Source organism: Malaclemys terrapin, chromosome 4 (assembly GCF_027887155.1).
Source record: "Malaclemys terrapin pileata isolate rMalTer1 chromosome 4, rMalTer1.hap1, whole genome shotgun sequence".
Classification (NCBI taxonomy): Eukaryota; Metazoa; Chordata; order Testudines; family Emydidae; genus Malaclemys; species Malaclemys terrapin.
In genome coordinates, this window is record NC_071508.1 from 112,689,747 (window position 1) to 112,711,891 (window position 22,145).

At 43.0% G+C, this 22,145-nt stretch overlaps 1 protein-coding gene across 1 annotated transcript; it reads right to left on the reverse strand.

Moving 5' to 3' along the window:
• Positions 1 to 10,907: 10,907 nt before the first annotated feature.
• Positions 10,908 to 18,735, reverse strand: ZDHHC22 (zinc finger DHHC-type palmitoyltransferase 22). The gene is made up of 3 exons (XM_054027360.1): positions 18,654 to 18,735; positions 17,527 to 18,102; positions 10,908 to 13,666 (listed from the first exon to the last, which is right to left on the reverse strand). The coding sequence occupies exons 2-3, from the start codon at positions 18,086 to 18,088 to the stop codon at positions 13,401 to 13,403; spliced, it is 828 nt and encodes a 275-aa protein (XP_053883335.1). The 5' UTR covers positions 18,089 to 18,102; positions 18,654 to 18,735; the 3' UTR covers positions 10,908 to 13,400.
• Positions 18,736 to 22,145: the final 3,410 nt, after the last annotated feature.

Here is a 22,145-nt window from a genome sequence, read left to right on the forward strand (position 1 = left end):
CCTTAAAAGCCTGAATAAATACCTGGGCATCTCAACACTATTTGTAACCATAACGTTATCCAAATGAAACAAAATCAACTGTCCAATGAGTGGTTGAGTTGCCTCTGTGATCCCACCACCCAACAAGAAGCCTGATTCATTTCTGTTTTAAAAAACAAAAGAGAAAATTTTATTTAAATGACTGTAAATTCCACAGCCCTGCCAACAGTAGGAAATTTTCTAAACAGCCTGCCATTGCTAACATTAGTGAAGTGGAAATCATGTTAGAAAGTTTCCCTAGTGTAGACAGAGCCTACCTTACCATTCCCATACACATTACTTCACCTCCACACACACCCCTTTTCATGACATCATAGTGATACAGCAAATGAAAGTCATATGGAGTCATAAAAACCTCAAGATGTATTAGATTTGCTGTGTTTCCATATATCTGAAGGAAGTCACAAGATGTTAACACAAAAAGCATATTGAGCTTGGTCTTGCAAGATGCTGAGTGCTGTAGTCTGATCTAATTAAGAATGTGATTAAAATTAAGCAAGTGACTATTTCAGCTACAGTCAATGGGAGTATTCACCTACTTAAAGTTAAGCATATGATTAAACATTTGCCTGAATGGGATCGAGCCTATTTTCAGTAATGGGTACAAAATGTCTCTCTGACTCTGAGTCTTCTGCCATGTTTGTTTTATATGTATCTATTTTATAAAATTATCTTAGAGAAACATAGATCTTTTGGGGTCCTGAGGGCAGAGAGAGACAGGGAACAGAAGACATTTTTTAAACATAATTTGATATCTAGACAGCTCAAGTATCTACAGTTCCCTGAGCCAGCAGTGCAATTTTTGTTACTGCATTCACTGTGTGGAATTTTCAAAAGTGTCTAAGTGACTTAGGAGCACAAGTCCCTCTGTAAGTGGGGCTTATGTTTCTAAGTCATTTAGATGCTATTGAAAATCCCACCCTAAATTAATGTGGGGGTGGGGGGAGGGAGAGAGAAATCCAACAGCTAGTTTCTTAACTTAAAGGATTATTTTCCGGTGAAGTAGCACTAAGAACTTTTTTGAACCTTCCTCTTAGCTGTAGACTAATCCTCTTAATGCCTCAGGGACCGCCTGTAGGCAGTAAAAATCCATACAGCCTCCCAGCACCTTGACTTCAGCATAATCCTTAGGTTTAGGCTTTGATTGGAAATGTAGACTGTGCCCCAATTATGTTTCCTCTGGAGTTTCAGTAAGCAAATTCCATCTCCTGAGCAGAAAAGACAGCTCTTGTTCTGCATGTAATTGAGCTAGTAGAACGCCAGCTTCCTCCTCTTTGATTGTGTCCAGTTACTGAGAGAGGCTCCAGTTCTATCCCAGGCAGTTTATAAAGAATCCATTTTCCATGTGATCTCACAGTGACCTGCAGTGTTTAGAAAGAATAAATATTTCCCTGCATTTGACAAGGGATGAGAGAGAGTAGGAGTATGGGATAGTCGATTCTGCCTCAGTACTTCGGAGATAATGTGATACTTTGCCATGAGCTATTTAAAGAATCATTTGCTTCTTTTTAACCCAAGCAAGCTTTTGTTTTCCTCTGTATTCCATTCAACCTTCCCAAGTGACAAGTTTAGCTTGTTCATATATTTTAAAAATACACGTTACCTTGTATGAAAAGTGACAGGTTGACAATCCAGGAGACTGAAGTCTTCTGCATAATCACCAAACAGCTACAACAGAGGCGGGTTTCGTGCAAAGTCCACCAACATGCCTCACCTCACAGGGTTGAAAGGAAAGTTCATGTCTCCATGATCCATTCAATCATACATCTCTCTGCTGCAACTATCAACAATGGGCCAATTTTGGTGATGGATTTTGTAATGCAAAAACCGGTCCCAATTAGGAATTGGCCTAAGACCAATCAATTTCATGTAGTCAACTCAACACGTCACTTTCTGTAATTTTCAGCTGAGTGAGATTTGAAGTAAAGACCTAGAGGTCTTCTTCTAAGCCTATGCGCAATGTGCCTCAGGAGGCACATGACCAGGATTAATCACCAAATTTGGTACGCTGGTTGAATGGTTAGCTTCCCCAGCCCAGGCCGGGCACTGATGCGGAGTGTGAGGTGAACGCTGATCCATGCCTCCCACCTAGAGGTGAAACATTATGAGATTTTACCAACCTAGTCCCTGTGGTCTGTCCGTATTGTGGAAACATCATCTCAAATGAGGGGATATGACATGTGATCTGAACTCTGGCCTCGGTCTATATTGAGGCCTTGTATTTAGAAGATCATCAGCAGCATGAGTTTTCACAGATTCCTGTTGCTTCTCTGCTGCTGACAATGAGACAGATTAGGGTTGCAGTACAGCTCTGCATTTCACTACTTTTACGATACGGTGACACTGCATTTTACCACCAAAGGCATTGCTACTCACTGTGCCCACTGTACACATTCTATTTCTTTGTATAGTTCTGGGGTATACTGCAAGGCACGTCTCAGTCCCCACAAAATATTTGAGGCATTTACTGCTAATAGGAAACAATAATTATTTAAAACCTTAAAATGTTTTCCCCTGACATTTCCTGAGTATTACTAACAAAGGTAATCAGAATGATCTATTTTTGGTGCTATGACATCATGAGCCAATCAGAAAGGTGTTTTTGTCCAGCATTTTAAAACCATTCCAGAACTGGAGTTTAGTCTTAGATTAGCTCTCTTATTCCATCTGAAGTTTCATGTATTTATTTGTATGTTCTATATAAAGGGCCTGATTTTCAGTGGTGCTAGATGGGTATGTCTCCCACTGACTTTAAGTGGAGTTGTGGGTACTCGGCACCTCTGAAAATCAGGCTGCAATAGTTTATTTTGAAAGGGAAAAAACATAAGTTAAATAGGAAAGAACTTTGTTCTATTCCCACTGATGTGGAGGCACAGCTTTCTACCCAGGCTAAGCTGGAAGGACAAAAGAAGAGTAAGAACAACAGAGTTGTTGTAGCCATGTTGGTTCCAGGATATCAGATATACAAGGAGGGTGAAATAATATCTTTTACCGGGCAAACTTCTGTTGGCAAAAGAGACAGGCTTTTGAGTGTAGCTCAAAAGCTTGTCTCTTATACGAAAAGAAGCTGGTCCAATAAAAGATATTACCTCACCCACTTTGTCTCTCTAAGAACAAGAGACTGTTTGGCTGTGCCCTCTGCTGGCTATATTGAGACACTGAAAATTATTGTGTCTTGTCATTGTACTGGAAAGAGCTTTCGAGATACATGAATCCTTTCCTTTTTCCACAGATAGTTAATTCCCCCTTGTGAATATATATAATTACTATGTGGAAATAATGCTACAGATGCAGGATTGGGGGAGGCCAGAGAACTCTATTTAGATCTAATACCTCCTTTCAGTTATCAATTTTTTATACAACTTTTTCTGTTTGCCCAGTTAATTGTTTTTTTCAAGCTTTGGTACTTTATCAACTAATTAGTTGGCCTCATTCTGCACTCACCAGCTGAGATGGCACAAAGTGTAAGTCAGGGCAGAATGTGGTCACTGGTGTATTTTATTGTTATTATTTTATTTTTAGGGCAGTTAACTCATGCGCTTAACTAAAAAATGAAAAACTAAAAAAAAAAGTAATCATGATTAATTGCAGTTTTTATCGCACTGTTAAACAATAGAACACCAATTTAAATGTATTAAATATTTTTGGATGTTTTTCTACATTTTCAAATATATTGATTTCAATTACAACACAGAATACAAAGTGTACAGTGCTCACATTATATTATTATTTTTCATTACAAATATTTGCACTGTAAAAATGAGAAAAAAATAGTATTTTTCAATTCACCTCATACAAGTACTGTAGTGCAATCTCTTTATTGTGAAAGTGCAACTTACAAATGTAGATTTTTTTTTGTTACATAACTTCACTCAAAAACAAAACAATATAAAACTACAAGTCCACTCAGTTCTACTTCTTGTTCAGCCAATCATTAAGACAAACAAGTTGGTTTACATTTATGGGAGCTAATGCTGCCCACTTCTTTTTTATGTCACCTGAAAGTGAGAACAAATGTTCGCATGGCACTGTTGTAGCCAGCATTGCAAGGTATTTACATGCCAGGCATGCTAAACATTTTTATACCCCTCATGCTTCGGCCACCATTCCAGAGGATATGCTTTCATGCTGATGATACTCATTAAAAAAAATAATGTGTTAATTAAATTTGTGACTGAACTCTTTGGGGGAGAATTGTATGTTCCCTGCTCTGTTTTAATCGCATTCTGCAATATATTTTGTGTTATGGCAGTCTTGGTTGATGACCCAGCACATGTTGTTCATTTTAAGAACACTTTCACTGCAGATTTGACAAAATGCAAGAAGGTACCAATGTGAGATTTCTAAAGATAATTACAGACCTTGACCCAAGGTTTAAGAATCTGAAGTGCCTTCCAAAATCTGAGAGGGATGAGGTGTGGACCACGCTTTCAGAAGTCTTAAAAGAGCAACACTCTGATGCAGAAACCACAGCACCTGAACCACTGAAAAAGAAAATCAACCTTCTGTTGGTGGCATCTGACTCATAAGATGAAAATGAACATGTGTTGGTCTGCACTGCTTTGGTTTGTTACCGAGCAGAGCCCGTCATCAGCATGAACGCATGTCCCCTGGAATAGTAGTTGAAGCATGAAGGGACATATGAATTTTTAGTGCATCTGGCACATAAATATCTTGTGACGCTGGCTACAATAGTGCCATGTGAACACTTGTAAACATGAAACAGGCAGCATTATCTCCCATAAATATAAACAAAATTGTTTGTCTGAGCGATTGGCTGAACAAGAAGTAGGACTGAGTGGGCTTATAGGCTCTAAAGTTTTACATTGTTTTATTTTTGAGTGCAGTTATTTTTTGTACATAATTTTACATTTGTAAGTTCAACTTTCACAGTAAAGAGATTGCACTACAGTACTTGTATTAGGTGAATTGAAACATACTATTTTTTGTTTCTTTTTTACCATGCAAATATTTGTGATAAAAAATAAATATAAAGTGAGCACTGTATACTTTGTATTCTGTGTTGTAACTGAAATCAATATATTTGAAAATATTTAAATAAATAGGATTCTATTACTGTTTAACAATGCGATTAATCACGATTAATTTTTTTACTCACTTGACATCCCTTTTCATTTTATTATGTTATTTATTATTGTATTTTTATTACTTTAGCACTTAGGAGCCTCAGTCTTATACCAAAAAGAAGAACTCTGAAACCAGTCTTATACCAGGTGTCCAAGTCCAAGTCCAAGACCATTCTGTTAGGTGCTGTACAAACAAAACAAAAAGATGGTCCCTGTCCCAAGGAGCTTACATCTAGGTATAAGACAAAATACCGCAGATTGATACAGATAGACAGATGAGGGAATACATAGAAATAATGAGACAATATTAGTTCACCAGCAGCTTAACTCTTCTTGCCAAGTGTTTTGTAGGCATCACCGTGTATAAAGAAATGCTAGCTAAATGCCTTCATTATCTGGCCCTTTCTCAGTTTAAGTTTGTTTGCTAGTTGTTATATTTGGCATTAGTGCAAATATCTTTGTTTCTTCATAGAAATTAGAGATAGGAAAAAATATGAGGTCTTATCTAGTCCATCTCCCCACCCCATCCTCTCACCAATGCAGGATTGTTCCCTGCCTTTAGTGCTTTAGCCATTCTAGTTTTAAATCTCCCAAGTGATGGAGCTTCAGCCTCTTCCATAGGAAGATTATTTCACTGTCTAACAGATCTCACTGTCTGGAAGTATTTTCTGAAATGTAACCTATATTTTACTTTCTTACATTGATCCCATCACTCCTAATTATACCTGCTGATCCCATCCAAATAATTCCTCCTACTCCTGGCAAATACTTATAGATGCTTTTCATATCCTTTCCACAACCCCCCTCTGTTTTAATTTATCCAAAATAAACAGATATAGTTTTTTAAATCATTTTTGGTAAATCCATCTCTCATCTCCTTAATTATTTGTTGCTCCTCTTTGAAATCCCTCCAGTTTGTCTGAGGTATGTAATGCTGAATGTAATATTAAATTAATGGAGATATCCCATCTCCTAGAACTGGAAGGGACCTTGAAAGGTCATTGAGTCCAGCCCCCTGCCTTCATTAGCAGGACTAAGTACTGATTTTGCCCCAGATCCCTCAGTGGTCCCCTCAAGGATTGAGCTCACAACCCTGGGTTTAGCAGGCAAATGCTCAAACCACTGAGCTATCCCTCCCCCCAATAGCCTAGGTGTGGTTGCATCAGAGCTATCTAGACAGGGGTTATCATTTCCCAACTTCCTGCATTATTATCCATCTTCTTATGCACCCCAAAATGCTGCCATATTTAACTGGAACCTCATATTTAATTTGTCCATTTTCATCCTATCATCTCTAGGTCAGTCTTGGCACCGCTGCTAAGTTTGCCAGGTTTTCCACTCCTTTGCTCTCCTTCCCCATCAACACAATACCCATCTTCCCCCTTAAACTCCTCTTTCCCAGAAGATAATAAGATCTGGTTAGATAATGATGCTGGATCGTAGTTGTTACCAATCAAGTTGTGACATTACCAGCCAAGTTGTGACATTACCCAGGTTACAATCTAGACTGTTGAACAGCTGTGTCACCACAATTCTCCAGCCTGGTGTGTCTTTTACACTGCTTCACTGTGAGAGCAACCACTCCTGGTCTACTCACACATAGCCTCCAGCATGTAAATTACTCCCAGCTATACTGTATGAGTGCTATGGCCAGCCATTCTTGAATTACACTGCAGAGCAATGCCAGCAAATTCCCAGTCCCAGACTTCCTCCAGAAATGTGCATCTTGTACTGCCGGGTCTCTCCTTCTGGATAATACAGCTCATAGAAAGTCTGTCATTTATTAATAGAAAATGATATGCACAAATCCTGTTATCTCAAATGGAGTTTCCCAAACACTTCAGTACAAACACAATGGTCTAGATAAAAGAATAAAACAAGTTTATTAACTACAGAAAGATTGATTTTAAGTGATTACAAGTAATGAGGCATAAAAGTCAGAATTGGTTACAAAGAAATAAAAGGTGAAACACATCTAATACCTAACTTAACAAGCTAAGTGAATTCAAAGCAAAACTCTCTCACCACACGTTCTAGCAGTCTTACTGGCTGAATTTATTTCTGCCAGGATCCCTACACAGTCCAATGATGCTTCCTTTGTCCTTTAAGTGCTGTCGATGCCATGAGTAGAGATGAAAGGAGAGATATCTTAGGGTGTCTGTCCCACATTCTCACACTTTCCCTCTTCTTTGAGAATCATCTCCTGCTGGGGTTCAGGAGACAGAAAGTATATGGGGATGGGAACCTCCAGATTTTTTTTTGCCATTTCTCACTCAGATCCTTTTTCCTGCCAAAGAATGGCCACTTAAACAAGTGATAGTCCATTTGATTCTGTTGACACCTGATGAGGCATCAATTTGTCTTTTATCTCTGAGGAACTGGTTTGTGGCTGCTTTCCCAGATTTAGAATATGTCTTAGTAACATCATACAGTAGAATCTTATAACTTTTAAAATGTTGCCACACATATTTTACCAGGACAATAATGATCAGCAAATCATGAGTTTTCAGGAGATACCTTACAAGGCATAATTTGTACAAAATTTAAAATAGTTTGAAAAAGGGGTGGAAATAGGAATACAGAATGTCACATTCAATACAATGTGAGCAAATGAGAGATTTTGTGGCTGTGGTGTTTGCAACCAGCCTAAAATGCAGGGGGTCTCCTACTCAAACACTTGGTCTGATACAGCATTTCCATCTTGTATGTGAGTCCCATGATTGAGCTAAGATGATTCTAGTGTGCAGATTGCCCCACTGTGCAGCAAAGTCCCTACTTAAGCTAATGAATTTCTTGCTGCAGGACTAGAGGATTTGCCAAGCTGATTGTGCTTGCCAGTTTCACCATCCAGGTAGATGATTTTCTGAATCAGCTCAAGATTTCATGGCTAACCTGACAGGCATGGGACTATCTGAAATGATGGTAGGCTCAACTCAGACAGCCTGTCATAGATTGGATCTGGTGTTTGGGCTGGGATTGAAGGTTGGGAGGTTTGAAATTGGACCTGTGGTTTGAAGTCGGGACTCGGTTTTCCTGGGCGGGTGAGGTGTTACCCAGGATTACCTGAACTCAAAGCTATGGTAACTAGTCTCTGTTTTCCAGGTGGTGTCAGGAAATAAATCAATGGGGGATACAGCACCTCCGTCTGATTGGCACACACAAGAGTGCTTCCACCTAAAAATCCTTGTTTTTATTGAGTACCTCTAAAATCACAATAGTTTAGAGCACCCCAAAATATAATTATCCAAAGTCTGAGATGGTGTTGAGTGTTTAGCAGCAGGGTTCTGGTGGCTGGCCTTCCTCCTAGCCACTGGGGAGGTAGCAGTCAGGCTCCAAGCTCATAGAAATCCTCTTAAAAGAACTTCTCCCAAGCTTCTCCACACTAACTAAACTCTTTTATAGGTAACTCAAAACAAAGCAAAACTCAAAGAAACCCCTAATGGGCTGACTGTTTCCCTACCAACAGCAAAAAAGGCTCATAATTTCTACTTATCACTAAAGCAACTCCAGCAAGAAACTTATAATTACAGACACCCAGACTCAAAACCAGTTATTCTTGTTCCCTTTTTATTCTTGTGAATCTGTCATTTTATCTACCCCTGTTAGTAACACTGCATCTGTGCAGATGTTTTTGTCGGCCTAAGCAAGGCCAAATTCTTTCTTGCTACGTGCTGTCCTCACTTCCAGCTTATGGTGCCCAAGTGCAGAAGATGGCTGCTTCTCTTCTCTGGCAGTGACATTGCACTACGAGCTTTCATTTAGTTTGGTCTCTACTGTCACTTCTAGGACTTTTTCAGACTTCAGCGAAATCACAATTTTTTGAAATAGCCACTTTTCAAAGTTCAGTATCTTAAACCGTATTAAGGGCCAGAATGTGCCTGGTCCCTGTGCATGTTCACAACCAACAAAGAGGGTGTAAGAAATGGGGCCATGAATCAGCTTCCCTAACCCTGTACCAGCCAATAGAGCACACCTGACTGGACTCAGAGAGCAGCATCTGATACCCCCTACCCCCTGGAGAACCTTATGGTGCACTCCACCTTCACACCACTCTCAGCACAATGCTGGGTTTTCAAACATGACTAAGCCCTTAATATTTAGTTTTCAAAATAGTAGAAGCAGTTACCCCTGTTAGAGACCATCACCTTGCAAAATGTGTTTTTATTATTGTAATTGTTGTTATTGTTATTCTGAACATTAAGAAAAAGCTTTCCAAAAGCTGAAAATGGGAAGAATTTTTTCCTTTACTTTTATCAAACTTTAGAACCATCAAACTGATTTCCTGAGAATTTGTTGGAAGTAACTATGTTGCTCTTGGGCTTGGACCTAATTTGCCAAGTCTCAGCCAGGAGCAAAGGTTCTGGTTGGAGTCGTTAAAATTTGGGTTCTTTTCCCTCTGGGATTTTGATGAACCCTTAGGTACCATATAGAAGAGATGTCTGGGTGTTTGGATAAGTGAGAAGCTCTGACAACTGCTGCTCCCAAGGGACTCACCACTCTTAGATTTTGGATGTTGCAGTTCACAGAGTTGGGAGGAGAGCAGAGAGATAAGCCAACATACAATACCACAATAATGTTACATTTCTATAGTGCCTTTCATCCCAAAAGACATTAATTGCAAGAAGATATACAAGCAGAAGTCACTTAACTACCACTGAAATGCAGGCACCTGTAGCATGGTTCAGAAAAGCTATTTAACAGCCCACATAACACAACACATCAACTTAGGTCAGGAAGTGAGGAATAACTGAAATTGCAGGAGGAATTTTAGGGAGTCACAATACAGTTCCCCATACTGCAATTTGGCTGTGATACCAGGATTAACACTTGCTAAAAATGTGGAAATTTTTTATGACTGAAATGGTCAGGATCTTCCGTCAGCATAGCTGTCTCTAACACCAGGCTGGGGCACTGGTTACTGATTTGGAGAGAATAGTGATTTTTACTGAATCACTAGCATTACTTTGTGTAATATCTGTGTTTTCTTTGGAAGTTTCCCCCTTCCAAGTACTGAGCTGGCCCCTGTAATATGTGATACCTGATGAGATGACAGTCTGAGGTAGCATGTCTGCAGGCAGTGAATAGCAGTAGTTGACCAAACCAACAGTGCCAATAAAATGGCACAGGCAGAGGATGAGAAGTCCACAACATAATTTCATAATTTGTGCTGACACAAAAAAAGCTACTGGCTGAAGTCTTGCAAGCCTGTCCCCTTTAGGAATAAAAAATAGAATCAGTGATGAGAAGAGGAAGTTGGATAGCTAGACTGTGGAATAAGAATATGCTGGGAATACTTCTAAGGTCAGGCATACAGTGCAAAGTGCTTCCTCACAATCCAATAACTAGGGGACTGTCAGAAACAATTAATTCATTTCCTAGTTGAGATAGTGTCAAGGTGAACTTTTCTGTTGTATGGGTACTAGTAGGTAGTAATTCACTTGGACAAGCTAGCTGTGGATAATAATAATAGTAACACTTTTCTAGCACATTTCATCTGAGGACCTCCTAAGACTTTACAAACACAAATTAAACCTCACAACCCTGCTATGTTATTAGATCCATTTTCAGATGGGGTGACTAAAGTAGAGAGATGAAGTGGCTTGCCCAAGGTCACACAGTGAATTAGTGGCAGAGCCAGGAAAAGAACCCAGGAGACCTGACTCCTAATTTCTTCCTACTATACATATAAGGTGGCTAAATATGCTGTTATACACATACATGTCCACACACACAAATAGAACAAAAGAGCAGTTAAAGATCACAACATCCAGAAGATAACTTAAAAAATCAAAACACTTTATTGTTGTCTGTTAGTGAAAATACAGCATACTATACATGTAAATACTGGTGTGTTCATGCGAACACACATTCAATGTGGAAAGAATATTGTTTATGTGTGTTCTACCTACACAACTAGTTATTTCTGCAGTATATTCTCAAGATCACGCAGCTCATCACAATGTACTGTGTCTGTTTGTTACTTGTGTACACTCTGGGATCATGCTAGAGCTGTCTGTCTGTAGGAATGACTGCTGTGCACTGCTATGGGAGAAACACAACTTTGATAGCAGGTATTATGCTCCTCCCCCCAGGATAGATTAAGAGTGGTGTTCAAGGAAGAAATACAGCTTTCATTGCTTAACAGCGGTCCTTCCAGTCTATTAAGAGAAGTAGTGGATTCCCATCCAGGCCACACTGGCTAATGCAAAGATGACCATAACAGAGGCTTCTTCTCATTATAATAAGCCCCTGGGAATAAAGCACTGTGATAATTTTTGAAATGTGGTAGTGTCTTTTTTTAAGGCACCTATCAACATGGTGTCTCAGCACTTATATGATGGGGTTTGCTGCAGCAGTACATACTGACATACTGGGCTGATTAATCCCAATAGTAACTCCGTTAACTTCTTTGTTGGAGATACACCATGATGAATGTACCACACTATACCTGGGCTAGAGGAAATGTCCTAAAGCATTCGTTCTCAAACTTGATCGCACCCCCCTTCTTTGTGTCTATTGTAATTTACTTGACCTCCCCCACACCAGCACCTGGCCAGCAGCTGCCGCTCTTTGACTTTCCAGCTCTGAAGGCAGAGTGGAGAGTGGCAGCTGCTGGCCAGGCAGCCAGCTCTGAAGACAGCACTGCTGCCAGCAGTAGCGCAGAAGTAAGGATGGCATGATATGGTATGGCCAGGGCTGACAAGGGGGTGGGGGAAGCCGGTACAAATTACTGGGGCCTGGCAGTACGGAAGGGGGTCCGGGGGCCAGCTTCCCCCCTCCCTCTTGTCGGCCCTGTTTAGCCAGTCTGCCCTTGCTGGGGGGCCCAAAAAAAAATTTTCACCGGGGCCCGAACCTGCTCTTGGCGGCTCTGGGTATGGCCACCACTCTCTGGCCACCCAGCTCTGAATATGCGCAGTAATTTTTTCCCTAAAGCTTCTCATGCCCCCCCAGAACACATTCCATGCCCCCCCAGTTTGAGAACCTCTGAAGAGCCTATGGCAAAGGTATGGCAGGAATGTTTGAGGTAATAATTTTGTTAATTTTTAATACTACTACAAAATGATAGCAAAGTGTCACGGTCTTTGGAGAACCCCACGGTCTTCCAGTGAGGTCTGAACTCTGAACACCACTCAACATGGACGAACCATCTTTGACTGTGTGCTACATCAGGATGTACATTTAAATGCTGCCACTTACACTCTCCTGCCAGCCCAGTCTGTGTGCATGCACTTTCTGTCACTCACTCACGCAAGTCACCCCCAGCCTACCTCTGTCACACAATCACTCACACACAGCCCAACTCTCAAATGCATCTTTTCCATTCATGCTCACAGTTTTCTTTCCTTGTATCTCTGCCTTATTTGATCCAAGGTCCATTATTAGATCCGCTTGCTGGTCCTTGGAGCGGGATAGACAATTGTGCCATGGACTGTGTCATAAGGCAAGGGTTGGGGGTGGGGAGCTGAAGAAGAAATACTCTGAGAAGCAGCCAATAGAGTTGCAATCCTGATAGGCCTCATGGTCAGTCTATTAGCTGCTATCCCTTCATACGAAGGAAAGAGATCAAGAATAATTGGAGATCAAGAGACCTAATAAGTCCTTTCCATCCCTAATTTCTAGTCAATTGAGACTAGACTCTCTCTGCCTTCCTAGCAGCCTCTTCCTAGAGGGTTTGGCTGCACTAAAGTTTCATTGTTAAATGCTTCTTTCTGTCTCAGGTCACTTTGCTTCATAAAGCTCCAACTTGGAAACCCCCCACAGGAACATATACTTTGCTTACAATCTAGTCATGATAGCATGGACTATCAGCTAAATGGAGAAGGATCCTGCTGCCAGTTGTGGGAGAAGGCATAGGTTAGATAAGAGAGAGAGCAAGAGAGAGGGGGGAGATAAAAGAGTGAGAAAGGAGCCTAAAGGAGGATTTGAATATTATTTTTCTAATAGTACAGAGACTGTTGCCATGTACACAGGTGCAGTGATGTGTCTACAAAGCGGCAGTATCTCTTCATCTACATGGTTTGTGATCTCCTTATTAATATTTATTATTTGTATTAACATAGCGGCTAGGAGCCCTAGTCATGGATGTGGACCCCATTGTGCTAGGCACTGTACAAGCACAGAACAGAAAGACAATCCCTTATTTCTGTTCAGTTTGCTAGCCAATCCCTTCCCCCCAGAGTCTGCAGTACTGAGAGATGGAATATCCCAACTTTGCCATGTTGCAGCAGAGTATGAGAAAGTAGGGGTATATCAGTGTGTATGTGTTGTGGAGAGTTACTTGTCTTTATGCCTGTGATAGTCACTTCCCACATTTAGTATAGGAATGAGAAGTCCTATTAGCCACCTCTTCCCAAAGACATCCTGCAGGTTCTTCTTCCAGGGCCGGGCTCTTACCACCATCCCCTTCCGCACCTGGTAGCGAGTTTGCCCTCGTAAGATCAACAGTATCTGGTGGGAACAGAAGCCAGCACAGGCAAGTCCAATTCCAAGCCAGAGGTACAGCATGAGAATGACAAACATTTCAGAGCTAAGGAGAGCTCCTGCAGTTCCAGAGCCAGGAGAGGGGGAAGAGAAAAAAGAAACAGCATTTTATACACACCCCACATAGTAGTATATTAGCCCTCCAGAAATATCCAACCTGACGAGTCCTGGAAACTGAATTATATTCTGTAACAATTATACAACTGGAGAGCTAGAAGGAAAAAGAGAATTAATCATTCTAATTATTCTAACTGAAGTATTTCATTCATGATAATCAATGCAACTAATACTGTTGGGGAAAATATTAAAATGGTAGAGGTTAGAGTAGACTAGTGTTTATACTGTTAATATGTAGGATCAGGGCTTAAAGGAATTTTTGTGAAAATTCCACAAAATATAAAATGTATTTTAATCATTGTTAGTAACATTTTCAAAAGTGCCTAAATGACATAGGACTTTTCTACCCGGGATGTTTTTGCACAGCAAAGCAGGGTCTGAATCTACAATGCACTAGCTTGCAGCACAGTAGCATCTCTTGTGTACATGGCTACAGCACGCTAACAGACTTATGGAAACACTGAATCTGAGAGGTACTTCTAATCATTGTTTTGAAAAAGTTATATATAATTTTATACACATATAAGTACTAAAAAATATGGGCAGATCCTCAGCTGGTGCAAATTGCCCTAATTCCATTGAAGTCAATGGAGCTGTGAAAATTTACAGCAGCTATAATTCTGGCCCTATATATCTATATATATATATAGTATGATATCAGTATATAGGCCAATTTGCACCCGCTCAGGTTCTGCCAATATTTTAGTACTTATATAACTATGAAATCTATCATAACTAATTCCTTACAGGTCTTTTAAAAGAACTTCTCTAATGTTACCTTTCCCTCCTGAAGAGAAGAATGTAGGAATGGTGCAGGGGGGACAACTCAAGTTACTCTAATCCAAGCCTCTCTCAGCAGAAGTCACCACAGGGAACCATGCAGGAGTGCTGGCTAGTCTTACAGCCAGTCCTCCCTCATCCTCTCTCACCAGGAGTCACCAGAACAGGGCTGGGTGGCTGGCTGTAAGTAGCTCATGGCTCCTCCAGTTATTGGAATTGTGTGATACAGGAGTTCAGAGTAGATGATCTAATAGTCCCTTCTGGCCTTAAAATCTATGAATTCCAGCTTCTCCATCTTGAAATGCTGTAATTAATAGTCTAGCTGTTGGCTGCCACAAAATTACACTTTGACTTCACTTCAAGTTTTGGACTTGGCTAGGAGAGAACATTCACACAATGTTTTTTTTCAAACAGATTACAGCATCTGGCTTTTCAGTCCTGAACACTTGAACCATTAAACATTGCTTTTTAAATTCAATATCACCTTTCTTTTATTGTCAGATCCCAGTAGACATCATGCACAACATGGCAAGGGGAGAATAGATCCCCTTAAGGAAGTGAAGAATCCTCATACTAATTCGGTTAGTGAGGGTAACTTGAAATATTGAATAGGAAGGTCAGATACAAGCATGGGCTTCTCAGCATTTATTGGAAGCACAAGAGTGAAATGAACATAAGGTTTATTCATCTTATTCTTAGGTTATCCAAATAAACAGTAGTCTATAGTTTTGTCAGTAGATCCAATCTGACAGACATTTACAAAAATACCCCTCATTTGCCCATCATTACCAGAGACCATTTTAAACCCAAATTTACTTCTGTTCCTTGTGAACCTGATGTGATCTCACTCGTATTGCTGCACATTATTTATGCCAGAAATGCTGAATCGTTATGCTGAATTTAGAGATACTGGAACAAATTCTGATATACATTCTGGCTCTTTTGTGCCTTTTGAACACAGGTTCTGGCCACAACTAGCCAGCTGAGAATTAATCCAGCTGGCATAAAACTAACAGATCCATCTCCTATTCCAGTGGTCACTTGCTGCCAGCATAGAGAGCATGTCAGAGGAGGAAAAGGATGTGTTGGAGTGTGGTGGAGTTCTGCTCTGCTGCACTGATCCTCAGTTAATACATGGTCCCTTAGGGTCCATACACTAGTGGCATAAATTAGTGAAGCCTAGGGTTTTGCTCTAACATATGCCAGGGTTGATGCAGATCAGCCCACAGAATCAAAGAGTCATAACCAACACCCTGGTAGCCTCCTCACCTCTTTCCCCCACTCCATTTTGCTGTGTCAAGCATAGCTTAGAAGAGGAGAGCATCAAGTCTGGCGTTATTCATTCTGAAGAAGTTTATCCAATGTTATTTAAAATGTGGTTCTACTTGGAAAAGTGACTCCATCAAAATCTCATGGCAGGGTTCCATGTCTATTGTCTTTCAGTGACTACCATGCCAAAATTGGATACTTTTCTAAGTAAATTTCTGCTTGTTTGTTTTTAAATGCCAGCCTTCTCAGCCTGGAATCTGAAAATCAAGCTGGGTTCCTTCTGGCTCATGTATCATTAGCAAAATTCTGTATCAAAACATAGTAACAGTCCTGTTGATTCATGACCCCAGAATACAGTCCTGATCCTCTCCCTGAGCTGAGTGGCTCTGCAGGGGTCAGAGCAGCAGTCCTGTTTTAGTCAGTAAAGTGAGGAGATCTGATTCTGATACACACAGGCTGCAGGTCTGATGGTTAAAAGAATAACATTTTTACTTAGTCACTTTCAGAGTACCACTAGTCTATAAGCTTTCTGTGTAGCGACTTTTCAAATGCCCTTCATTCTAGGGTTTTGTCTCAAATTTAGACTTGGTGCATTTGGAGAGGCTCAGGGGCATGGTGAGATGAGGAGGGACAGAACTAGAGGTGCTGAGGCAGATTTGTGGGAGAAGGATCAGGAAAAGAAGTTAGAGGAATAGGGGGAGAATTGATGAGGAGCAGGAAAAGATGCGGATGGGGAAAGGGCACCTTGAAAGGCATAAAAAGGCAGAGTCAGCAGCAAGAGATTATTCCTCTGAATACATTTGCTTTTGGCGTGGGGCGCTTTCAGAGATCAATGGTGGCTCTCAAACTGTGGTCTGCAAAGAACTATCTGGAGGTCTGTGGAGAGCTGGTTGGTCACATCATACTAATTCTCTTCTTTGTTTCCACCTGCTAGATAGCATTGAAAGAAGCTAACATAATTTCCTAACACTGATTTTCCATGCAAGCAGCTGCTGTACTTGCCACAGGGAAGGGATGTGGGGCGAGGTGTGTTTATTGGGAGGGGAAAGGAAGTGGGTCTGGGCTTGTGTCTAATGAGAGGGGTGACTGGGCTGGGTGATGTCTAATGGGAAAGGAGGTGGGGCTGGTGTGTGTTTTATGATGGGGAGATGGGGCAGGGTGATGGCAAATTGAAGAGAAGGTGAGGCTGGATGGTGGTGAATGGGAAAGGCGGTGGGGCTGGGTGTGTGTCTAATGGGAGTGGAGGTGTGACCAGGTGATGGCAAATGGAAGGGGAAGTGTCCACCAGTCAATCTCTATTAGGATATGGTTCCCCCCTCTGAAGAACTTGAGAACCAGCCCCAGCCACCCACGGAGGCACCCCTCTGCTTTAGGATAATGAGTGGAATTCTTTCTCCTGCTGCCTAGTTGCACTGGACTCTCTCTGTGCCCACCAGCCCTGCTCCCTGACGCTTTGTCTTTGGCGCTGGGTTTGGGTTTTTTTAGAACCTAATAAATTATGAAGAGGACTGTGTCTGGAACCTGGCTGGGGCCCAGCCAGCCTCGATTTCAATAGGGCCTTTGATAACAGTGCTAAAGTCCTGCAGGAAACGTACCCCAAGCCTCAATGAAGAGATCCGTGAGCACAGGAACCCCTCCCTTCCCTTTCCCCGCCCTCCGCCCCTCACAAAGTTGCCTGGGAAAGAGCAGGACCCAAGTGAGGCATTTGGGCAAAGGGAGACCATGTTCTTTCTCTGGGAGAGAGGCCGCTTACCTGAGAAGAACTGGCTGATGGAGTGAGGCAGGAGGGTGAGGAAGGCCAGTGGGTTTGCAAAGGACATAGAGAGCACTGCAGAAATGTAAGCCAGCCCTGCCACCAGGGAGTCGAGACAAGCCAAGGAGGTGTAGAGGCAGAACATGACGAAGTTCCGCATGTTCCTGCTCCCGATGCAGTTCCCTGTGAAGAAACAGTGGTGGTCATGCCTTTGGGTGACTCTGGCACACAGTCTACAGAAGTGGGTGCTGGGCAAGGCTGAGCAAGGGGACCTGCTTCTGTCCGGCCGGTCCGCCACCACTTCGGCTCCTCCGCCCGAGTTCAGGCACTTGCCAAGGTCCTCAGGGGAGTTCTGTATCACAAGGATGTAGTTCCCCAGGGCATTAGCTGAGAGGAAGAGGAAGAGGGCCCCATGCAGCAGAGCAGGAGAGAAAAGTGGGGTGGTGGAAGGGTCTTTGAACATGCTGGGGATGAAGAGAAAGAGCTGGAGGACGAAGGTCACTAAGGAGATGCACAGGAAGTAGGCTGGAGCAACAACATTGAGCACCCTGAGAACTAGCATTGTGGATTACATTCCTGCAGGGAGAGCAAGAAGAGAACAAACATCACCGCCTCGGACGGATACTTGATGCGTCCATTTCCTTCCAGGTTCCCCATCCCCCCGGCTCCCCTGTTTGCTCCTGGCAATGCCCTCTCTGCTGCTCTCCCCCATCCCTCCCTCCCGTCTGCCACACTCACCCCCTGCAATGAAACCCCCACCAGTTCAGTGGCATGTGACAGAGACAAGCTCCTTGGGGAACGATCGCTCCTCATTTCCGAGCTGTTACTGTCACAGCCCCCGTGCCTGGCTTCAGGGAGCTTGCAGGCGGCATTGCCATTGAGATTCCAGAGGCTGCGGTGTCTGGAGCCTCGGTCTGCCGCTGCATCAACACCAAGCTCGCTCCGCGGCTCCCCTTTTCTCTGCTACAGGAGTTCCTGTTACAGGCAGGGCCAATTTTTGTGTTGCATGTCCGAAGGAAGGTGAGGGAAGAAGGGAAGAGAGAAAGGGTGGTTGCTCTAATCCCCTGCAATACGGATCAAATCCCAAACTCTAATTTATCCGTTGAAGCCACAGATCTGCAGATTACCTCAATGACTGTTGTCCCTACATGCGCAAAATTAGGAAATGCACAAAACAACTGCTAAGTGCTGCCCCAGCTGCAACCTTCGGCGTTGTGCGAGGAACTCTGTAACAGCAACAGAGCGCTGTGCGTGTGTGTCTGGCTGTCGTTATTGTATAGTCAATGCACATGATTACACCAACAAGCAAACAAAATCCCCTAAAAACCAAAGGTACAAAACAGCAGCCATCTCGGCAGGTCCATGTCAGCTCCCCCAACGCACCGATGACTACGTTTAGCTCTTTCTTTTTCCATCCGTGCCAGACACATTTAAAATGTACAAGGGTACAAGGACCTATGACAAATAAATGAAGCAGGGAGCCGCCTGTTCCAGCGCTGCCTGCTTTTTACACTCCCTGGCTGGACCTTATCCACCATTGTAAGGAAACTTCAGCCTGGAACTTACATCGGAAGCACATTTGTCCCTTAAACTTTAAAGATTTAGTAGCCACTGGGAACTTTCTTTGGTGCCCACACTGGCAGCCCCATCCTGGTTCTGGCGGCACCGCTGGGCAGTCTCCAGATCGGCTCACCCCCCTCTCCGAGCTCGTCTGGCTTGCTGTCTGGCTGGCACACGGAATAACCTTGAAATCCCCTTGCTCGCTGGTTTTTAGGAGTGCATAGTTGTTGCTCTTGTTACCTGGCTGCCCGGAGCTGCTGTGGCCGGAGTCCAAGGGAGCTGGGAAGAAGCTGGTGTCCCTTCGAGGCCAGCCGCTGGCTTAGCAGCAGCCGCGGTGTGAACAGCAGAGGCTCGGGGAGCTTCTCCCTTAGCAGCCCTCTCCCAACAGCCGCAGGCGGCTCAATGGGGCGCTGTCCCTTCAGCACCCCCAGCAGGAACCGCCCTGTGCTTAATAGGCAGGGGCCTCGGGAGAAATAGGGAGCTGTCCCTTCAGTGCCTCCGGCAGGAGCCCTCCTGGGAGCAGTGGCACTGGAGGCAGCTGTCCCTGCAGCACCAGTCAGAGTCTTGTGTGCCGCCGGGCCCCGGCACCTGGGATCCCTCCCACCCTACCAGCACCCCGTACGTAGTGGGAAGGTGTCCCTGTGCGCCCTGGAGCCTGGGCTCTCTGAAAGCCCATCACTTCCACCAGTTGTAGCACCGTGGAGCTGCTGGCAGTGGGGCAGGAGACGGGAAGGAAGAGGAATCTGAGCTCACTTACCCAGAGCCCAGAGCAGGTCCTGCCCGCTGCAGCCCGGCCGGCTGGAAACTGCTGCTCCAGCAGGTGCCTCAGAAGGGGGGAGGATGGAAACGTCTCGCCTGCTGCCGACGAGCCACCCTTGGAAGAGCAGCAGCCCCGAGGAACAGTTTTGTGAAGGCTGGAAAGTTTGGGAGGGGTTCTCTCTCTCTCTCTCTCTCGGCTGGCAGCCTTCTCTTTTTTACCCAGTTCCAGGACCTCTGGCACCCTAGTCAACTAGTGAGCATTGAAGGGAGGGGGGTAAAGTGCACTGTGCTGTATGCTAAACGGGTCCCAGAGAACCTGTGCACAGAGCTTTAATTACTCCACGTCCATAAGTGCTGAGTAACTAGCACACTCTTTCCCCCCCCCACACACACACAATGCACATGCACGCTCTCTCTCTCCAAAATATGTGCACACACACACACAAACACCCACACACAAGACATTGACAAACACTCACAACTTGTCAAATAAATGTCTGCCTTTTGAAAGGGACACAAAGAGGCTCCCTGACTTAGTGCTTGGAACCTTTGGAGACCAAGATTCAAATTCTGAACTGGTCACAGGAGAAAGAAAATACAGGTTGGTGGCTGCAAACTGGTCCTAGGATTGATCCCTTTCATAAGAACCATCCTGTGATTCAGACTCATTAGCAGGCTCTGCTTTTGCCAGGGAGGCCCATCACTCACATCTAAGTGGAGTGCATGGCAGGGCAGGACTGGGGTGCACTCCTGTGTCTCTGCTTCTAAGGAGATACACATTGTGAGACAAAGAACTACCCCCACCCCCCCCACACACACACTGTGAGGGTTAGTGACAGTCAGATTTTTTTATTTAATGCTTTTTTGTTTTGTTGCATAAATAACATTTTTTTTCTCAGCTCACTTTCATGATTCAACATATCAGAGAAAAAAACATTTAGGATAACAAAAGCCAGAGGAAGCCAGGCCTGTGCACAATGGAGCTGAAATGAGACATGACTGAGATGCACTTCAGCAGAAATGTGGGGAAAACTGGGCAGCATTCACCCAGCCTTCACTCCCATCCTAATGATCTCCCTGTCATGATCCCAAATAAACAAAATCTTTTAATATTTCCTTGGCTTATTGATTTTAAACTAGAGTGAGCCTTAAAAGAAGGAATATACCGGCCTAGCTTCTACTGTTAAACAATCAGTGTTTTCTTCTTATTTTAACAGCTTACATCAAAATAACAGAAAAAATACATTGAAACCTTTTCATGTAATGGAGGATCATTGACTGAAGGGAATGAATAACATGAAAGACATTAATTCTTCCTATACTGGTAGCACCACAAGCTACAGTTTATTAATGAAATGTATAAGAGAAAGTGAGCAGCTTTTCCCACTGGAGTGGTACAGTGGCTAAGTTATGCCTGCTGCTTTTATTAACATGCTCTTCCAGACTTTGATACTCACAATTTTGTGACTAGCAAAATACTGACTTCATATTTAAAATATGGTATAAATTGTTTTTCTCTGTTCACATTATTGTGTTTGTGCAGTGGGAGATTGGGGAGGAGGGGTCAGGATTAATTCTCGTATAATTCCATTGACTTCAGTGGAGTTATATCAGGGAGGAATTTGAGTCTGTGTTTGTGTGTGTGTGTGAGAGAGAGAGATTTGAGAAAAGCTAGACAAATTAGCTTGTCCACTCACTGAAATAACAAGAGCAATGGTTAATTTGTGGGTCTGTATTAAAACAAATGACATCAATATTTACTTCAGGAATTAGTATAATTCTCTCCCTTCCCCTGCCCCCAATGTCATACTGGTGAAAGAAGCTAGACTGATTGACAGAGAAATGTAAGTCTCCCATTTTCTCTTTTAGAGAGGCAGTGTGGGCTAGTGTACAGGAGACATGGGTTCTTTTCACAGCTCTGCTGCTGGCTTGCTGGATGCCTTTAGATAAATCACTTGAACGCTCCATGCCTCAGTTTCCACATCTGTAAAAACAGGGATAATAACATTTACCTCCTTCATAAAGGCTTTGTGACCTCTGTATGAAAAGCCCTATATAAAAGGGCTAGGTATTATTATTATTACCCATTGCACTGGTACTTCTTGGAGAATGGCACTGTGAACTTCTCCCACACACTACTCCAGAGCCAGCCCCCAGTGTCTTACCCCTGACTTGGAGGGAGTTTGATCTTCATGGTCCACTGACCCTTTAAACTCTCTCCTGAAATAGGATCAATTAGTGCCAAGTGTGAAGGTGATTTCTCTGATGTGGACAGTTGTCTACTAGGAAGTAGACTGGAA

Excerpts from the sequence above, each read along its gene's own strand:
- ZDHHC22 (XM_054027360.1), bottom strand. The coding sequence starts at position 18,088 with ATGCTAGTTCTCAGGGTGCTCAATGTTGTTGCTCCAGCCTACTTCCTG. Across the intron at positions 13,667-17,526 it reads CATCAGCCAGTTCTTCTCAG|GAGCTCTCCTTAGCTCTGAA; the intron begins GTAAGCGGCCTC and ends CTGGAACTGCAG.